The sequence below is a fragment of the Gobius niger genome (genome assembly GCF_951799975.1).
Source record: "Gobius niger genome assembly, chromosome: 23".
NCBI classification, from domain to species: domain Eukaryota; kingdom Metazoa; phylum Chordata; class Actinopteri; order Gobiiformes; family Gobiidae; genus Gobius; species Gobius niger.
The window spans coordinates 3,711,950-3,733,256 of NC_136874.1; the positions used below are offsets into that span (position 1 = coordinate 3,711,950).

Sequence of the window (21,307 nt, forward strand, 5' to 3'; positions counted from 1 at the left end):
AAGGAAAGAGCGGCTTTATAAAGGTGACACCAGGAGCCACAGCTTAAGCTTTTCCACGCTCTGATTATTCAATACAGGAATGAAAAGGTCAATTACACTGAGAGAACAACAATGTAATCCAGATATATGCTTTCGACTGAGGCAGGGAAGTAGCTGTTTAGATCTTAACGGGTGTTTTCTGCTCTGGTTTGTTTAATGTATGGATGAATATGTGGCTTCTGGGCGGCCCGTGCGGAGACCTGCCTGTAGACGGATCTCTTTCCTAAACCGAGGGGATTTCAGAGGCCGTTTGGTAATTGGACTTCACCTGCGCTGGATTAAAGCCTCGGAGTGAGGAAAGCAAGATATTAATATAATACTGGAAACTGCAGACAGAACTGTGTTGCTGTATTTGAAGGAAAAAAGTGGATATTCTTAGTCATATCTATATTAATTTGGTGATACACGTTAACCCAGTGATTCTCAACCCAGAAATGTGTCAGGAGAAAGTTTTCAGTGGCGCGTGGGCAGAGGAAGGAAGTACTCAGTTACATTACTCAAGTACATGCGCTTAAAGGTGCACTATGCAACTTTTGAAGTGAAAATAAATAAATAGATTGTGTATATTTGGCCTTGTAGTGATAAGTGACTTCATGGGAGCAGCATGGCGCCATTCCTTTCCCTCACAGTGGCCTTAATGACCCTCCAGGATCAGCTTTTTTAACGGGTTTGTACTACAAACTGTCCAGAAACACCAAAACAATTGATTCTAGAGCATCACAGACGCCATAATGAAGGAAAGCAAAGGTGCCAGGCTGCACCCATGAAGTCTTTTAGCCCCTACATCATTGTAATCTGCATGGAATCAGTTAAAATTAATGTTATTGGGCTGTTTTTTTTAGACGATGTATAGGACAATTTACAGTTTCATTTGGGTTGCAGCTCGTCACCCTTGTCTAATGGTGGGTCTCAAAGCCATGACTTGAAAACCACTAATGTAAAGCAGTGGCATTTGCAGGAAAAAAGGATAAAATGGTGAGGTTCGGCCCTTGGTGTTTTGACAGTTATTAAAGTCGGCCCTCCACAATGCAAACTTGCCTACCCCTGCCCTACATGGTCAAATATACACAAATCAAGATTTTTTTCTCTTCAAAAGTTGCATAGTGAACCTTTAAGTAACTTTTTCCAGCATCATACACTACTTTTTGCTTTACTACTCTGAATTGAATAAATATTTTGGCTGCCCCCCAACCATGACCATAAAACAGAACATCTTATCTTTTATTTGAGCTGACACTACCTACTTTCTTCAGTGCGGTTTTAAGGCGAGACACGTCAGGTGAAAGTTTTGATTTTTCACGCAGTGGTCGAAGTGGAGATTTTTATCTATTTTCCTCCCTTTACATCTTAGTTTTCATGTCAGATATAATAATGACAAAACTCACCCGCATGATGTTTATTTTAGCATAGAAACGCCGTCTTTCAAGCAGGTATTCATTCATAAATATTGACAGATTTTACATCCACGTGTCCTGCTAAGGGGCCCCGTGATGACGCTTTCACCCAAATATGGTGTTTTTCCTCCTACGAGACGCTGGAGCGGAAAAGTGGAAGAACGGGCCGAGCATGCGCACTCGCTACAAAACTTCAGGGCTGGTTTTCTCTGAATGAGAGAAGCCGCACTCGGGCAGAGCCTGAGCCCTTATAGAAGCTCTCACAGACTCCACACTTTACAGTCTGAGACACAACAAGATTATGAAGGTTTTTTCAGAGGGATTTTTTAATATCTAATTCCGAGCCTGATTTATTCAGTTTTGAAACCAAAAAAACAGGCGGAATTTGAGTTTTTACAGATTTTTCCACTGATGATTAGTTTATTGAAAAACTAAAAAAAATATCCAAAATCCCCTCTGAAAAAATCTTAGTTTCTAATATGTCAATGAAATAAAACCATAACATTTAATCTGGCTCAATTCATTATTTTGATTTAGTTGCCCAAAATATAGGCAATTTTGGCCATTTTAATGCTCGAAATACCTTATTTTTATGTGAAAACATAAAATGACAGAAAAAATGCAATACATTTTTTCTCATATTTATATCTGTAATGTTTCAAATTGACATCTCTACATTTGTTTTTTTTTCACCTATTCACCCGCAGTGTCTCGCCTTAAGAAATATATTTTTCCTATAGCAGTTTTCAATACCAGTTTTTTTCCCCGATACCTATTGTTTCTTAATGTATTCTACCGATACCATACAAATATTGTACCCAGTTCTCGATAGCGTAATGATAAATGGCAGAAACTACTGCATTTTGACATGGAATACACAAAGCTGGGTCATAAAATATTTCAATATGGGTCTATTTGGTAATATCTTATGAAAATGGGAAAATAAACGTACTGCTACTACCCTTACTACTGCAAATACTAATGCTACTCCTCTTCCTCCTGCTACATCTTCATAATTGTATCTACCACGACTTGAAATCTCGAATCTCACTACTTTACTTTATTGTATTTGGGCCTTTGAAACGTTGCATCTCTCGTCTCTCCGGCGTCTCCTTGTTTGCTCCCTTTGGTCTTTCCTTCCTCGCCTCCTCGTGTCCTCTTTCCTTCACCCCCTCCAGCGTCGTATATGGCGAGGTAGGCGGGAATTGTCGGTAACCTATGGCAACCCTTGATCTTTCCTTTTCCCCAGCGCAGAGCCTTGTGCCCTGGATACCTGGAGTAGAGTCATTCTTTTCATTTTGTCCATGAATTAAGACATTTTATGAAGCAGGTTTGGACTGTCTTGGAATAAGTGGGACGTTTACTAATGACTCCATTCATCGCGTTCCTCCCGTGCAGCTCCTCTTCTTCCCGCGGAGTTCGTAGTGTGTAGCGGAGTTGATGGGTGAATGTTAAGGCCTGCTGTTTCTCCGTGGGGGGGGCAGGAGTACCGCGGGGGCGTGCAGAGGAGCGTGGGGGGGTGGGTGCTTGTACGTGCGGGCCACACGCTGGGAGCCTGGCAGCGTGACGACAGGGAAGTCAAGTTCGATCCGTGTAGAGGGAGCGGCGGCGCGTGGAGGAGGCGGCGGCTGTGAGGGAGGCACTGGGGATTATGCAGATGTGATGACATGGCTGCGCTGTATCGCCGTACTGTTGTTGTTTAGCCAGAATATATCACAAAATCACTGAGGTCTTCCTTCTGACTGAGATTTATGCCTTTAACCCTCGTGGGGCCTTCGCGGGTCTTTTTGACCCGCTGTCATGTTCCGGGCATTTGGATGCAAGGTGACACAAGGGGGCGCCCTTCCAACAAATGTGAGTTGACTTTCTTCAGACTTAGACTTTAGGTTAGACACCATGAGTGACAGTAACATGACACTAAACACAGTGAGCTCTTTGTTTCCAGTAAAAAGGCTGAGGCCTCATTGCTCTTAAGTCACAGACTGAGAAGTGAAGAAGGAAGTCATGGAGATTCTGCTTTAGACAGAACTTCAGAGTTCTGCTGCATGTAAGAGTCATATTACATCATATCAAATGTTGTAATCTGTTAAGCGCTTTGTGATACCTTTTGGTATGAAAAGTGCTTTATAAATAAAGTTTTATTGATTGTTTGATCATATCCTGAAACTCAAATCTGTAGTAAAAATATAATATATGGAAAATAATTACAATTACAAAAATGCTGTATCTTTTAATTTACTCTCATTCTAAAAACGAAAACCCAAACAAACCCAAACCATTTGTATCTGCTGTAAAGTCATGTTTGACCCAGTTCCTCTGAGTCATGGTGTAGCAGGACTGATGTGGACAGATGTTACAGAAGAAGCTCATGAGGTTCATTTCTTCAACAGTTTCTATAGTAACTATTTTCTCCAAAGTAAAAGTAGATCTACTACAGTCCTGTCCACATCTGTCATGGTCCACCAGGACCCACCACGACTCAGAGGAACTGGGACAAACATGACTTTACAGCAGATATAAATGAAAAGGGTTTGTTTGTTTGTTTGTTTTTTTAATTTAGAATGAGAGTAAATAAAACTTTTTGATTAGATACATGATTTTCAAATATTTTTCTTTTTGTAATTGTAATAATTATTTCCATATATTATGTTTTTACTACAGATTTGAGTTTCAGGATATGATCAATCAATATTTATTTATAAAGCACTTTGCATACCGAAAGGTATCACAAAGCGCTTAACAGATTACAACATTTGATATGATGTAATATGACTCTTACATGCAGCAGAAGTGTGAAGTTCTGTCTAAAGCAGAATCTCCATGACTTCCTTCTTCACTTCTCACTCTGTGACTGAAGAGCAATGAGGCCTCAGCCTTTTTACTGGAAACAAAGAGCTCACTGTGTTTACTGTCATGTTACTGTCACTCATGGTGTCTAACCTAAAGTCTAAATCTGAAGAAAGTCAACTCACGTTTACACTGAGAAGGTTGGAAGAGCGCCCCCTTGTGTCACCTTGCATCCAAATGCCCGGAGCATACCAGCGGGTCAAAAAGACCCGCGAAGGCGACACGAGGGTTAACAAAGCCAATGCATAGTACTTTCATCTATATTTTAGCCTAGCCTTACACTGTACATCCAATAAACGTGTGAGTTTCTGGAAATTGTGTATTTTGAATATCTGATACTGGTATTTAGGTTTTTTTTTTTTTTCTGAGAATATTTAGCCTTATCAAGCCAAGGACGTTTATCGTTATTTATTATACGGCTCTTCACAACGTAAGTAGAAGCTCCGTTGATTTGAATGGGATTTCCCAACGTTCTACCGGTCATTATTTTCTGATAAAGGACCCCTGAAAAAAATAATGACGCTGCCAATGGCAACGGAGTTCGTGCTTTCATATCACTCCACACATACGTAGTAGCGACACTGTCTGTCCCGTCACTGCGAGAGAAGTTGTGGGAATCGCTTGTGAAGTTAGCGTGAGTCTGACTTTCAACTTACCCAGAGATTCACCACCATTCCTCCAACTGCGCCTTCAGCTAAGTAGCTAGGCTAACTGCTAGCCTTGCTGCTTCTAGCCTAGAAAAACGTTGCAAAGCGCAAACTTTTGGGAACTCTTTGTCGTGGAAGTCATTAAATAAACCTTTCGACCTTCATAAAAGTGTACGAAGTTTATGTTGTGTGTGTTCAGTTGGTAAATGGCCGTATAATAAGCGAGATAATGTATAGAACGCTGGTCATTATCGGTAAAATAAGCACCTTCAGGGCGAAACAAGACCGGTTCGCCCTGTCGGTGCTTATTTTCCCGATAATGACCAGTGTTCTATACATTATCCCTTACTTAGCTTGTTCAACTTAATATACTCTTCTCCCATCGCACTGAAAGCACCTCTGTCCTTCCTTCAGAGTTTCTGGGAAGTGAAGCGATATCAGGGGTCTCCAAGTAGATTTCCCCGGGGGCCTAAACATACATGGGGAGTGTATCGTCCATTAACAAAAGCTCCTAAATAAAAATGTTTTGATTAAGGAAACCTTTTTCAATTAATGTAAAATAATGAGCCTGACAGGACTGTAGCCAATGTCTTGTTTACATCCTGATCTCTCATTATGTCAGTGCCCTCTGCTGGACACGGGTGGAATTCTTTCCTTTTATTTTTATTTAAGCAGCCCCCAGTGGCTGGACTGAGCATTCTGGTCATTTCTTTCTCAATCATCTCCCGCGGGCCGTAATTAGCCCAGGTCTGCTCTGGAGGGTTGATGTTCGGGAGACTCCAGAGGCACCAGCAGCTTTGTAGCAGCTGTTCTCTTAATCTAATGTATTTGTCTGGCAGAAACCGTTCCTCATTGTGCATTTACCTGCACAAACCCAATGATTACGCTTAATCTTTCATGAAATATCGAAGGTTTTCATACCTAGACCAAGGCATTCGACTATTTCACGCTTTTCATCAGCAGAGAGATCCTTTTTCTTTCCATTATTGCTCGAAAATGGCGGTTAATACGTCCTTTTTCAGTCGTTTTCCCCTTAACTAATCATCACAAGGCAGAAAACGAGCTCTTTTCCTCATCTCGCGCAGCCCGACACCTATACTCCTTCTGTAACTTTGAGCTAAATAAAGTAGTCCCTTCCCTGAGCCCGGCGTGTCCTCATCCGGCCCGTCGCCGCACGAGCCCGAGGCGGCGTTGGAGGCGAGCGGCGTCGGTGAATCCACAACACAGAGATGACACTTTTACTGTTACACCTGCTATAAAATCATCTCTTCTGTGATACGTGGCCACGGGCGAGCGCGTTCACCGCCGACACATTGTTGATCGTCAAACAATGCGCGCTTTCATTCCCCCGGCTCTCCTGTTTTGTACATTCTGCTGCTGTTATGGGGCCGCAGACTCGCCGGCGATTATCAAATAACTTGTCAATCAGGAGGTAAAATACTGTTTTGACTTTGGAGTTATGAGCCTTTTTAGCAGAGCTTTCCCTGTAATCAGTGCTGGATGCTGTTGCTGGTCTTTCTTTGTAATTCTGCCTCTTACTTCGCTTTTCCTTGAATCGATTTGGCAGTTTTGGATGCAAAGACATTGTAGCTCCAGCTTTTTTGCTTCCGATGCCGATACTGTGGGTTTGAGTATTCGCCGATATCCGATATTTACCGATGCCAAGAGGCTTTCAAAATGTGAGGTCAATAAATCATTTTCTTTTCTCGCAAACAAGATGTTAAATGGCAATTAGCATTAACTGTATATCTAGTGATGAGCTTTAAATGAGTGCATTTACTTAAAAGCTTCTCAACCGGAGCTTGCCGCCTCCAGGCCACTGCAAACAACGGCACATTTGAAAGACCTGCAAAAATGATCTTAACGAATCTTTTTCCTCTCATTAATCGCTTTTGTCACATTCTTTTTCATCTATTTCTTACCACTTTTTTGTTTCTCTTTTTTTGCTTCTTGTGGCTTTTTTTATTGCGTTTTCCTCACAATTTATTTCACTATTTTGTCACTTTTTAAAGAAGCTTTCAGATTTGGGTAAAGCCAAACTGGAAAAAATGTGCTCTGTTCAGGTGGGGGTTAAGAGGTTGAACAAGTATCACTGGACTTTTCTTCACTAAATATCCTTGGCTACATGAGATTGCACTTATATTAACCACTGACATAAAGTGATCTGATTATTACAACTTAACTAAAATGTTTTACCTTCAACAGCGTTTCATAAACTAAAATACAAATACTTGGCCGCTCTGGCAGTGATGTTTTATTCTATTACTTTAGGTCACATGTGTCAAACACAAGGCCACGGGCCACATCCGGCCCGCGAGATGATTTAATCCGGCCTTGTTTATTAGGCTACAGTCATTTGACCAAACCAACACAGCTCATTAAGTTTTGAAAAATGTTTTCTCAATATCTTGTTTATGTTGTATTGTACGTGGCCTGCGACCCACTGTAGGAGCTGATTTCGCCCCTGCTTTTGGTGATCCGATCATAGCATCTGTCCCTGCTCTGATTAGTTACTGCTAGCATTAGCATACTGCTAGCATTAGTATACTGTTGCTAGTAGTGGCGTTTGCGGAGGTTAAAACTAGCTCAGTGATTGAATTCTCCAGGTTCTGCCCTTCGAAATGGTACAGCATGTCCATATTCACTTCAATGTGAAAGTTGTGAGAGCCAAAACTCGTATCAGATATTTGGAGTCGTTGCCTACCATGCCATACCAACTTTATTTTATAAAGCACTTTAAGAACTGTTCAGTGGCCAAAGTGCCGCACACAGAAACGGATACAAAAAAGTACAACAACAGAAGGCAACATCAATTTGTGTTAAACGTCAGAGAAAAAAGGTGCGTTTTTAGGAGAGATTTAAAAACATCTAATACTGAATTTTTTCTTTTATCGGCTTCTATGTCTGATGCTACTATCCAATCAATGCATCCCTATTTGTAGAGCTGCACCATTCCCAAAAAAAAGTCTGTATCACTTTATAATAAGGTTACATGAAGTCATGCATGAATAACATGAAACTATATGAAATAATGCATGATTTCATGATGCATTCAGGCATTACTTCATGCAACCTTATTATAAAGTGTTACCAAGGAGTCTAGTTTAGTTTAGTGTGCATTAATCAGATCACCATAAAAGTGGGCGGGGCTGAAAAAGGTAAACATGTCCTGGATTTAATCATAGTCATAGAAGGAACCATGGCTGCGCTTTACAGTCCATAATCCAACATTTGGACTCCAAAAATCAGCCTCTTTATTGTCTTTTCTTTACATTTTTTCAACTTGAACCTCTTTTTTTTGTCACGTTGTCGTTGGGTTTTTGCCACATATTCTGGCCCCCTTTTGTCACTGTTGTGTTGTTTTCTTTGTGACTTTCTCATCACTTTTTCATTGCTTTTCTGACACATTTTCGTCGCTTTTTTGTTGCGTTTTCATCCTTGTTAATTTGACGTCAACCTGGAGAAAATCTGGGCGTTAAACGATTCCCTTTTAACCTCTTTGGCGTGTGATTTATCCACTCTAACATTTAAGACTGGAATCTAAAAAGACAGATTTGCTCCTGCGTTCTCTGAAATGGCTGTGATTGTGGCCTCAGTGTCTGCGTGACGTGTGACGGGCGCTGGCCTGCCTGTCGGAGTGCGTCCCGTATCAGTGCGGAGCATCTGCAGCACAGCGGGCTTAACTCGCTGATAAACGGGAGATTTCACCCTCCGCCGGCGCACAGATTGGCACAGATCGGCGCGGATTGGCACGGCCTGTCCGCTCATCCATCCTAATACGGGCTCATTATTCCCGTCCCGTGACCGAGCTGTGATTTTTATGTCAAAGCCACAAGGGCACGGGCTCCGACGAAAGGTTTCTGCTCTTCAGAGGCTTAAGGCGAACTCTGCAGACAAGGAAAAAGGAAATCCATTATTTCATATTTGAGAAGTATTACTCTGCAAATAAGAGCTCAAATACCTGTTAAAGTACTCTTATAATGCGAGTAGTGTCAGTATTTTAAAAATGTCCTGTCAAAACATCCGGCTTGATTATGTATAATGATAAACAGTGATTCTCTACTGGTGGGTCGGGACCCAAAAGTGGGTCACGGAACCATTTTCTCTTTCTCCTCCTTCTTTCTCCTTCTTTCTCCTTCTTTCTCCTTCTTTCTCCTTCTCCTTCTCTTTCTCCTTCTTCTTTCTTCTTCTCTTTCTCCTCCATCTTTCTCCTTCTTCTTTCTCCTTCTCTTTCTCCTCCATCTTTCTCCTTCTTTCTCCTTCTTTCTCCTTCTCTTTCTCCTTCTTCTTTCACCTTCTCTTTCTCCTCCATCTTTCTCCTTTCTCCTTCTTCTTTCACCTTCTTCTTTCTCCTTCTCTTTCTCCATCTTTCTCCTTCTTTCTCCCTCTTTCTCCTTCTCTTTCTCCTCCATCTTTCTCCTTCTTCTTTCTCCTTCTCTTTCTCCTTCTTTCTCCTTCTCTTTCTCCTCTTTCTCCTCCATCTTTCTCCTTTCTCCTTCTTCTTTCACCTTCTCTTTCTCCTCCATCTTTCTCCTTCTTTCTCCTTCTCCTTTTTTCTCCTCTTTCTTCTCCTTCTTTCTACTTCTTCTCTTTCTCCTTCTTCTCTTTCTCCCCTTTCTCCTCCTTCTCTTTCTCCTGCTCCTCCTTCTCTTTCTCCTCTTTCTCCTCCATCTTTCTCCTTCTTCTTTCTCCTTCTTCTTTCTCCTCCATCTTTCTCCTTCTTCTTTCTCCTTCTCTTTCTCCTTCTTTCTCCTCCTCCATCTTTCTCCTTCTTCTTTCTCCTTCTCTTTCTCCCCTTTCTCCTCCTTCTCTTTCTCCTGCTCCTCCTTCTTTTTCTCCTCTTTCTCCTTCTTTCTCTTTCTCTTTCTCCTCCATCTTTCTCCTTCTTCTTTCTCCTTCTCTTTCTCCTTCTCTTTCTCCCTCTTTCTCCTTCTCTTTCTCCTTCTTTCTCCTTCTCTTTCTCCTTCTTCTTTCACCTTCTCTTTCTCCTCCCTCTTTCTCCTTCTCTTTCTCCTTCTTTCTCCTTCTCTTTCTCCTCCATCTTTCTCCTTCTCTTTCTCCATCTTTCTCCTTCTTCTCTTTCTCCTTCTCTTTCTCCTTCTCTTTCTCCTTCTTCTTTCTCCTTCTTTCTCCTTCTTCTTTCACCTTCTCCTCCATCTTTCTCTTTCTTTCTCCTCCTCCATCTTTTTCCATCTTTCTCCTTTCTCCTCCATCTTTCTCCTTCTCCTTCTCCTCTTTCTTCTCCTTCTTTCTACTTCTCCTTCTCTTTCTCCTTCTTTCTCTTTCTCTTTCTCTTCTTCTTCTCCTTCTACTCCTTCTCCTTCTGCTACCGCACTCTAAAATGGAAGATTAGGTCATGTATATACAATGAAAGTGTTTTTACTTAAGGCTAAATTTACCATATTTTCTTCTTTTTACAATGAAGAAAATCAAACCTCCACCAACAAACCTGTCCCTGATGTGCAGCTGAACCCTCCTTAAGGGACAATGAATTTAAGATCATCTATCAGGCTCATTCATGTAAAGTAAAGATAGTACCATCTCCTCTAACACCAGCAGCAGGATCCTCACACCTTCCTCCCTCCTCCCGCCTCCTCCTCCTCCCTCTGTTTTCCAGCCCACACACTTTCAGCCGCCGCTCCTCTTTTTCAGTCTCGAGGCTTAATTCTATCAGGCTGTGAGCCGGACACCCGTAATTACATTTGTGACACAAATCCCGGCTTCTCAAATGGAGCGTTTTATTCCCCCAGTATCCTCAATCCGCTATTTATAACCTCAAATCCCTCTGCCTCTCCAAAAGTCAATTTAAGATTTAAAAGCTGGCTTTGCTCTCACACCCGGGCGACTCCACGAGACGCTTTCGCCTTATTTTCCCCCCAGCTTTTGAAAATGCGTCTTCGCCACTTGGAGTGCGAGGGTGAAACAAAGTCGTTGCCTTAAGTTTTGGGAGTAGTTTCTTGTAGCTATTCCAGGGACAACGTGATGCTTTATTGAACTCTTCTGGACCTGGTGTTGTGATGAATGAATGTTTGTGCAAAGCGTCTTTTACTGAAGCACAATCAGATGTTCAAACCTCAACATCTGGACGCCATATTTGTCCCACAGACTGATTTTCGGTGGCCCTCAGGCTTCTTCTTGAGTTATCCAGAGATGCTACTTTTTAACTTTACAGGATCAAAGCCGTGAAATCTTGTTTATATACAGCTTTTCCCCTTTAATAACCGGAATATTAGAATATATAACACTGGCAAAACTCCGAGTATGACCCTCACAGTGACCATGTAACAGGAGTAACTCAGATGATTCCATATGTTTAAAGGGGCTAGATCCAAGTTCGTCATTTTATACTCACCACTGCCACCTCAGGTCATACATGTAACTGCACCTTCTATATTAAAGAGGGGGTATTATGCTTTTTTCAGTCCCATAGCACCAGTCTATATCACACTACAATGATGACGAAACCTTCTGTTGGTCTGTAAATGCAGTAAATTAGAATAACTGCCTTGGATAAAATGTGTCTCTCAAAATGGCTGTAGTGAATGTCTTGAAATAGGCCTCTGTCTCTTTAAGAACCTCTGAGCCTTTCCGACACGCCCCCTCCACCCGTCTCCAGGAGGTGGGGGCGTTCCTAGGAGGACTCAGGCAAACCTATCCCTAAAATGGCCGCCGTCAGAGTTTTTACAGATTACTCAGAAATACGTCAATGTGCCAAGGCAACACTTCAGGCATGGTTTTAATGAGGGAATGACATAATAACATGATGTAAAGCTTGAAAAAGTCGATTTTGCATATTACCCCCCCTTTAAAACAAAAGAAACCGCTAAATACAACTATGAAGGTAAGCTACATGCTAAAGCCAGGCAGACAGCGGCTAAATGCTAATATCGGCAAAATCCCCAGTTTAGAACAGCGGTGTGATGTTGTAAAATATTAAATCCGTTAATAATGAGGCTCCTTCTCCTTCTATACCTGGTCAGACCGGTTTGGCCCTGGCCCGCCCCCCACACCACCGCCCTCCCAGCGCCGCAGGAGTAAGTATAATTATCGTGTGTATCCAATAGTCTAAGCTTAGGTTTTATTAGAAATAATAATGACATTAATTAAAAAAAAAAATCAAATTTGTCTAATCTAAGGTAAAAACGGTGGCCTCTTCCTTTAACGCCCGCCTTAACATCACATTTTCCCCAGTTTGGCTTTACCCAAATCTTAAAGCTTCTTGAGTGGAGACCTCACAGCCTTCATTTGAAAGCTAAGACCGGCAAACACTTCTTCCTTAAACTAAACTAAAACTGTTATTTTCACCACACAGTGAAAAACCCTCGACTAAACCACACGGCGCTTCGGGATTCGGCGTTGAATTGAAAACGTCTTGACTCCATCTTGAACCGTTGCGGGCGCCGGCGGCGAGGGTTAAAAAGCTGGAAGCCGAAAGAGAAACGAGCTGAAAAGGCTGAAAAGGCAGACGGCAGCGAATCCTCCAGCTCTCTGACAGGAACGTTATGAGAGAAAGTGCTATAGGAAGCACATAAAAGTGTGGAAACGCACCCGGCGAACGAGGTGAAAGCTGCAAGGTCAAGAGAGTGACGGCGGGAAAAAGGAAAGAGGGGGAGCGAGAGGGAGGGGAGGAGGCGAAAGCTGACCAGGCAGAATGCGGAAAAAAGAAGAATTTTGGAAGGATGAAGATCTGATGGAGAAATGTAGGTCAGGATGCGACATGTGCGGAGTAATATCTTCTAAAAAACACATTAATACAAATTTGAAATGGCCTCAAACAAAAGACTAAGGCTTTGTCCGAATGTCCACTATTCCCTATATAGTGGCCATTTTGTAGGGGTGTCCGAAAAGTAGTGAGCATCGATGGTCACTACACGGGTCAATATAGACCACAATGCATTGCGAGAGTCGAAGAAGAGCCTGACAGGGACAGGTCTTTGAATTAAACAACACGACTGAAGTAAATCAGCTGTTTCAGTCGTGTGTTTGTGTTTCTCATGAATAAACGACCTAAATATAAACGGTTACGGTGAAAAGATGCTAACGTTAGCTGCTAACCTTTAGCTCGAGCTGTTAAATGACCGACAGCTTCCTCTCGAATAATCCAAACCATGATTCATGCAAAATCCATGTGAAGTAAAGCGTGTCTGACTCGTATTTATCCATAAATATTCCACTGTCTCGGAGTTTGGTCTTTATCGCAGAAATACTTTATTCCCGGAGTTTAGTGACTTTTAGCAGATGTCACTAGGGCTGAAACAACGAATCGATTATTGAAATAGTTGTCAACTATTTTAGTAATCGATTAATCGTTTTCTAGTAAACACAGACTTAAAAAGAGCAAAAATTATATGAACATTTTTTATCTTTGATGGAAACCTACTTTGTTTTTCAAGTTAGGGTCTGTAGAGTTTTGTACATTGAAAATTTCATAGATATCTGTCTGTGTCTCATCCAATTAATAAAGCAGAACTGGCACTACAAAAACACTCACAGTTTAAGTTTACTCCATCAACATGTCCTCAAGAGATGCCACTTTAGCTTTATGTGATTAAAAATAAATGAAAAAATACCATTTTCATACACCAAGCGATTAATCGATTAATCGTAAAAATAATTGGTAGATTAATCGATTACCAAAATAATCGTTAGTTGCAGCCCTAGTAGTCACTCAATCTGCTGGTGTTGACCTACTTTCGGCGCGTCTTTTGAGCCAACGCTGGGGTGATATATATATTTTTTTCCTTTTTTTGTGATGATTGTAACGCCTGTAAAAGTGCCAAAACAGTCGTTCTGTTTCTATAAGCAATAAGCAATAAATAAATTCAGATTAAAAAATAAAAAAGAAACATATCTGCACACCGCAGCTCGGAGAAAGTAGTGTCTTGTGTCTGAATCGCCAACAGAATCAGTGACTATATAGTCGACTATATAGTGCGGCCTGTGTAGTGAATGAGGGGTTAGGGAATAGTGTGGACATTCGGAAACAGACTGTATGAATTAAGGGACCAAATGTCGACGACAACTGTACAATTAAAAGTAGATTATAATGTCGTCCAAACAAACACAGGCTGGCAGGTCCATTAAGAAGAAGAAGAACTTCATTATATAGCGCCTTTCACAGACACAGTCATAAAGCTTTTTAATTAAACAGGCCAAATAACCCCGGCCTTAACTGAGCACATTTTCCCCAGTTTGGCTTTACTCAAATCTAAAAGCTTATTGACTGGAGTTTACAGCCTATAGGCCATTGTAGCTCCTCATTTGAAAGATTTACAAAACTGATGTAAGATTTTTTTCCTCATCATCATAGCTGCGTCGTCACTTTTTGAACATTTTTTATTGCTTTAAAAAAAAAAAAAAAAAAAATGTGACTGTTTTGTTAGTATTTTTATTTATTTTTTCACTTTTTTTGCTTTTTTATCATAAAAAAAAGTCCTGTTTTTTTAATTCACGTTTTTTGTCGTTTTTTTTAACGTTTTTGATTCTTTTGTCATGTTATTGTCACATATTTTTTGCTTTTTTTGTCATTGAAAATAAAAATGTCATGGTTTTTTTTTCACCATTTTAACACTTTTTTGTGTGTTTTTTTTTAAATCTCCTTTTTTCACTTTTGTCATTTTTTTTTAACATGATTTTTTAAAACTTTTTGACATTTTTTTATTATTTTTTTCATGTTTTTAATTCTTCTTTGTCATGTTATCGTAACATATTTTTTGCTTTTTTTTTTTACTTTTGCCTTTTTTTTTTTTTTACATTTTTTGTCCATTTTTGAAGCACTTTTGTGGCTTTTTTATCGCTGTTTAGTCACTTTATTCTCACTCTTATGATGGTTTCTTTTTTGGGGGGTTTCGTTCATGTTTTTGTCTCGTTTTCTTCTCGTTTTTCTTTGCATTTTAACACTTTTTTCAGGAAGCTTTGGCCTAATAATTATCCATAAATATTAAAAAGTCTCTTCAGTTTGGTCGATCTTTTGTAAACTGTAAAGTCTCTCCCAGGTGTTGTGGTTCCAGGATGAGTTTGTGGTAAATGAAGGTTCAGGGTTAAGCTTGGACACCAGGACATTCTTGGCCTCGTTTTACTTTCACCGTCTCTAAACCTGGCGCTGATTTCGGCGCTAACTTGCGAAGGTCGAGCAGTGACTTCAAAAACCTCCAGCCTGAACCGCATTAACTTTAATTCCTTGTGTGTTTTTGTTTTTTTTCTACCCTTGTTTTCATAAAAGGCCTTGGAGTCGGACACATGTTGGCCATTAGCGGGTCGCGGCCACATCTGCTGCACGTCCAGATGTTGATGCTGAGAAATTGGAATTTATTTGGTTAAAAGACAAGTTCACGCTGCAAACACGAGGAGGAGGAGGAGGAGGAGGAGGAGGAGGAGGAGGAGGAGGAGGAGGAGGAGGAGGAGGAGGAGGAGGAGGAGGAGGAGGAGGAGGAGGAGGAGGAGGAGGAGGAGGAGGAGGAGGAGGAGGAGGAGGAGGAGGAGGAGGAGGAGGAGGAGGAGGAGAAAGAGGAGGAGGAGAAAGAGGAGGAGGAGAAGGGAGAGAAAGAAAGAAAGAAAGAGAAGGAAAAGGGAAAGAAAGGAAGAAAGAGGAGGAAAAGTAAAAGAAAGAAAGAGGAGAAGGAGGAGAAGAAAGAAAGAGGAGGAGGAGGAGAAGAAAGGAGCTTCAGCTATATCATTTGGGGAAAAATGTATTGCAAGATGGCGTCTTGTATGTGAATGAGAAATGATTGTTTTGGCACTTTTACAGGCGTTACTATCATCACAAAAAAAATAAAAAAATCACCCCAGCTCAAAAGACGTGCCGAAAGTAGGTCCCAGGCAGGTGTCCGCGAAACTCCGGGAATAAAGTATTTCTGCGATAAAGACCAAACATAGAGACAGTGGAATATTTATGGATTAATACGAGTCAGACACGCTTTTACTTCACATGGATTTTACATGAATGGCTTGAATTATTCGAGAAGAAGCTGTCGGTCATTTAACAGCTCAAGCTAAAGGTTAGCAGCTAACGTTAGCATCTTTTCACCGTAACCGTTTATATTTAGGTCGTTTATTCATGACAAACACAAACACTCGACTGAAACAGCTGATTTCCTTCAGTCGTGTTATTTAATTCAAAGACCTGTCGCTGTCAGGCTCTTCTCCCACTCTCGCAATGCATTGTGGTCTATATTCACCCGTTTAGTGACCATCGATGCTCACTACTTTTCGAGTGGACTACTTTTTTCTCTCTGGACATTCGGACACCCCTACAAAATGGCCACTATGTAGTCACTATATAGGGAATAGTGTGGACATTCGGATACAGCAAATGTGTCCCTTTGCTCTTGTCAAGCTGTGACAGAGGCCAGTGAGCAAAGCCCTGATCAGATCCTTTTAAGAACCAGTCCTTCTTTAGTCCCGGTTTAGTCTCAGTTTTGCCTCGTCTGTCCGTGAAAAGATACTGTGACTGTCATATTAAAAATTGCAAAAAGAAAAACCAACACAGCCACATTCTGTTACCGCAAGAGACGGAGCAGGAAGTGGAGTTTAATCGACTAATCAGAGAAGCGTGTTTCTTTCCTGTAGAAGGTTTTGCTACACCCCTCCAGGAACCGCCACCTTAACGTGGTGGAGGGGTTTGAGCGCCCGAATGGAGCTCTGTGGTCGGGGGCTTCGTGCTCCTGTAGGGTCTCCCATGACAAACAGGTCTGAAATGACGGGTCAGACAAAGAGCGGTTCAGAAGCTCCTTATGAGAGACCAACAGGCCCGGTTAGAACCATGAGGCCGTCCTTCTGTGGACCCACCACCTGCAGGGGGCGCCATAGCGGTTGGTGCAATGTGATTTCACGACCCGGAAGCATAAAAGTGTAAAGAAGTTTCGCTATTATCCAATTTTCCCATTCGCGTAAATGGGGACTTCTGTCCATCACTACAGTAACGCCATGAAAAATATGACAAGGGTTTCATTTACTTTTTTGATTTCAACGCCCAAATGGAATTTTCTGCCAAATTTCATACATTTCCGCCATAACTCCACATTGAAATGTTCATTCAATGGTCTGTGAACTGCTGCTGTCTGTCTGAAATGCTTCTGATATAGCTCTGAAGGTCAAGAAGTAGTCTTGCCAACCAGACTCCACTTCTTTACAGAAGAGGGTCTGGCAACACTCCATTGCGCTTTCAAAGGAAGTGACGCAGCGATATGGAGCCTACCGACCAATCAGAGAAGCTCCCTGAACGGGCGTCACGTTGTTGCGCCTTTGTTTTGTAGTTTTCCAACACAAGCGACCACTTCACGTAATGCTCCGGTTTGCTTGTATTCTTAAGTTCTTCTGACATAAACGACAGAAGTCATTTACTGAACTCCGTGTGGCAGGAGCGCCATTGTTAATGTCCCAATGATACAACTTTCTTGTGGCTGTTTCTGTCATCACATCCGCTATGTTCTCATTGGCTGCGCTTCGGTTTTCCCACATTAGTCCCGCCTCCAGCAGTAGCTTTTCTACGACAGGGTCGCCAGACTAGTCTCCTGTTTATTAATTAATAAACATCGGAGATTAGTCTGGATGCCAGGCTAGTCAAGAAGACTTTCCTTGATCTTAATAATAATAAAAGTGATATACTTAAACTTAAAATAAGAATAGAGCCTATTTCTTTAGTTTACATTATGCTTTATAGTTTTCTGCTTTGCTCAAACGGGGCAGAAGGTTCAATCTTCAATATTTGACCTCATGTGACCTCATGCATTAACTCGACCTGTTGAATTTCCCCGAGTCTCTTCCTCACCTCCTTGTTCCTCATGTGTCCTCAGATCGTCCAGAAGGCGGCGCTCTCGGCCCCACCCTGGGCCTGATGAAGTCCAGTTCCCTGGAGAGCCTGCAGACGGCGATGGAGGAGGTGCGGCACAGCTCCGCTCAGAACCCGGTGCCCTTCCACCGCCCGCGGCCCAACATGGTCCGAGGCCGAGGCTGCAACATGAGCTTCAGGCACGCCATCGACAAGTCCTACGAGGGGCCGTCAGAGGATGGTGAGGAGATGACCCCACACCACGTTCTCCACATATTCAGGCTGATCTTTTCTCTGTTCTTTCGTTCGCAGATGATGATTTGTCAGACCGGAGTTCGGGGCACGAGACTCAGGCCAGCACCTCGTCCCGAAACGATTTGGACGCCGACGAGAGCAGCAAGAAGAAGAAGAGGACCAAGGGCAAGAAGAAGGAGAAGAAGAGCAAACCCAAGAAGGAAACGGTGGACGACCCGGACAAGAAGAAGAAGAAAGGATTTGGACTTCTGAGGTAGGAACGTCTGCTTGCAAACTTATAGTGATGCTCTAGTTGAGGTTCATTTTGAGCGAGTTGTAGCATGTGTGGCTGCTGAATTATACTGTAGATCCAGTGCGACAAATCTTGGTCAAAAACAAGTCTCCTACATGCTTCTTCTCCTTTGCAATATCTTTGATCTTTCTGAAGAAAAACTTTATCATAAGCTAAAGAATAGGCCAGTGTTTTTCAGTTAGCTTTTTCCTTGACTATTTTGTTTAAGTTTAAAGGGCTAGATGCAAGTTGGTCATTTTATACTCACTACTGCCACCTCAGGTTATTTGTGTAACTGCAGCTTCTATATTAAGCTCGGGCATGGCGGCACTTCAGACCTGAATTAACAACTTTTTGAGTGACAGTGCAGGTCTGGGCTCATTCTACACATTAGGACATGGCTGGAACATGTAGGGGGAGGAAAATACATAATTGAAACATTTTTACACAACTAATAGTCCCTTTTTGAGGGATTTGTGTAATTAATGTGGTTTCTCATTCATGTAAGAGGAGGTTTAGTGTTCAACCCCTTAACTCCCGCCTGAACCGAGAGGATCTTTTTCCTCACGTCATCAGATTTTTTTTCCCATCATTTTTTTGTTGGGTATTCAACTCATTTTTGTAGCTTTTTTGTCATTTTTCTGGTCATTTTTTTAATCACATTTTTGTATTTTTTTGTCCCATTTTTTCGTAAATTTTTTATTGATTTTTTTCTTCATTTTTTCGTCAATTTTTTGTCCATTTCTTGTGACATTTTTGCAATTTTTTCATCAATTTTTCAATGTTTTGTCACTTTTTTGTCACATTTCCATCATTGTTTTCGTCTCTGTTTTTTGTTGCTATTTTCACACCTTTTTTCCAGAAGCTTTTGGACTGGAGCCAAACTGGAGAACTCTGTATAGTCCCTTTAAAAACAGGCAGCAGTCTAGATGTCTTATACAGGAGAAGTTTATTTACCATCGGTGCGGGACGTGGAGACATGAACTCGAGACATTACACTCGTCTTATCGTTCAAGTCTGTCTATGCTTCCACAGAAAAGGGATAAATCCCCTCTCGAGCGTCAGACCGATACATTTATAACCCGTTTCCACCAAGCTGGTGCCGGTGCTGGTTCTGGGCCAGTTCCAGAACCGGTTCTTTAGTTTTCCACTGAAAAAACGCAGGCTCTTAGTTCCAAAATCTGGTGCCGGTCGGGAACCAATTAAAAGCTGGACCAAGAAACGAGCACCAGTGATGTCAGCAGCTGGGGGCGTGGCTCTCTCCTCCAACAAACAGTCAATATGAGTTAGTTTGTGCTTATAACTTCCTGGAGAAGCCAAAACAGTCTGTGGAGGAAACTGTTGTTTTGCTTTATGCTCTCTAGCTAAAACAAGAGTTAGAAAGAAGAAATCAAAATGTTAACGGCTGCTGTGACTGAAACATAAACTTATTTTTCTGTATTTCATAACCAGAAGTGGCTGTAGTGAGATGTTACTATCCATTTTTGATGTTGACTTCCCAAAGCGTTGCTGTGACAATCGGCACAGCTCTCATTTTGGTGGAAAACCAAGTCAGTAAAGAACTAACCCGGCACCAGAACCAGCTCTGAGCCAGCCCAGAACCAACACCTTGGTGGAAAAGCCCCATCAGTGGCTGAGAGTGGAGCCTGAGCACCACAGTCAGTCTTTGACAGAGAAAGTGCGACTGTGCAGCTTGACCCAGTATAATAAATAGCGATTTAATGTTATCCTCTAGCAGTTACATCCCTAATAAACAAGCTGAGCACACACACTCTTCCAACGGGCTTTAATCGTGTCACTGCTTGACCAAATCGCATATGTAGCATTAAATACGTAGCATTTATAGATTGAAATGGCATTAAAAAGTCTTAAACCTGACCTGTATGGAGCTCCTTGATAAAATAGTTAAAATGTGTTTGGAAACTTTGTGAATCCCCTAAAGACCGGAGCGGGTTCCTCCTCACTGAAACTTGAATGGAAATGGACTCTGCCGGTATTGCCCTTGACATTGGGGGCGATTGCTTTCCTTATCTCCCATCCGTACAGACCCGCACTATCTTTCCACGGGGCCCTAATTGAATCTCAAGTGCGGCGGGAGGGAGGGGGGTGACGAGGGAGGGGGGGGATACTCGGGGCCCCGCGCTGTGTGTCAACGCCAATAGATAAGAACAGGGGAAAGGAACGGACCCACCGCGCAGTGACGTGCTGATAAAGGAGTGACACGGTGTTTAGATGTTCGGCCTGTTACTGGGAGAGCTGTGAAGATCTAATAATGTGACACGTTTTGGAGGGAAATTACCATATATGGACGACAGAGTCTTGTTTGGGGGGATTCTGTGGGTCACTCGGATACAGACTGTGGAATATGCGCAATTTTTATTAGAAAGAAATGAATCTTAAGGTTTTTCATGGGGATTGGAAAGACGACCAGCCATTGACCGAGGGGCGGGGCTTAGGAAACGTGAGGAACCATGGGGGCGTGGTCAGGGAGGGGTGTGTGTGTGCTGTTGTTTACAATCCTGAGAGTCAGTGTTATGCAAAAGTCCGTGTCTGGTTTAGCTCCGTGGCTTGGCCTTGAAGGGAAAGTGTTGATGACGTAGGAGAGATTAAGCGGTCCAGCTGCTTCAACCCTCCTCTCTCAGGAAGAAGAGAATTATTCCAGAATTGTTCAGAAATTTATGATTAATTAGCTTTATTAGAGATTGTAGTTAATCAATTCCATACGTTGTTAAGTGGTGACGTCACAGCTTTACTTCCGGGTTCGCAAAACTCTTTAAAACCACAATCAATATTTGTGAAACTCAACAGAGAGTTACTGAACATGCTTGTTTATCAGGCCCATTAGCCAAAAATGCTGAACCTACTGCTATAAAAGTAATATTTACCAAAATCTGTACATCTGGGTTAGCGGAGATTAATGCTAACGGCTACGCTAACCCCGGAAGTAGTGACTTTAGTAAATATAACTTTTTTAGCAGCAGGTGCGGCATTTTTGGCTAATGAGTCTTGAGAAGTAGGTTCAGTAACTCTCTGTTAAAAACAACCATCAATATTTCTGAAACTTAAGAGTTTTTTATGTTTTTTC

The 21,307-nt window shown here is 41.9% G+C and overlaps 1 protein-coding gene across 1 annotated transcript in view; it reads left to right on the top strand.

Moving 5' to 3' along the window:
- The first annotated feature begins 17,709 nt into the window (after positions 1-17,709).
- LOC306982205 (partitioning defective 3 homolog B-like) overlaps positions 17,710-21,307 on the top strand; it is a 164,112-nt gene continuing 160,514 nt past the window's right edge. The window contains exons 1-2 of the mRNA XM_079582065.1: positions 17,710-17,937; positions 18,009-18,204. Coding sequence (XP_079438191.1) covers positions 17,763-17,937; positions 18,009-18,204 — 371 coding nt within the window. The 5' untranslated portion in view covers positions 17,710-17,762. The remainder of the gene's footprint in view (positions 17,938-18,008; positions 18,205-21,307) is intronic.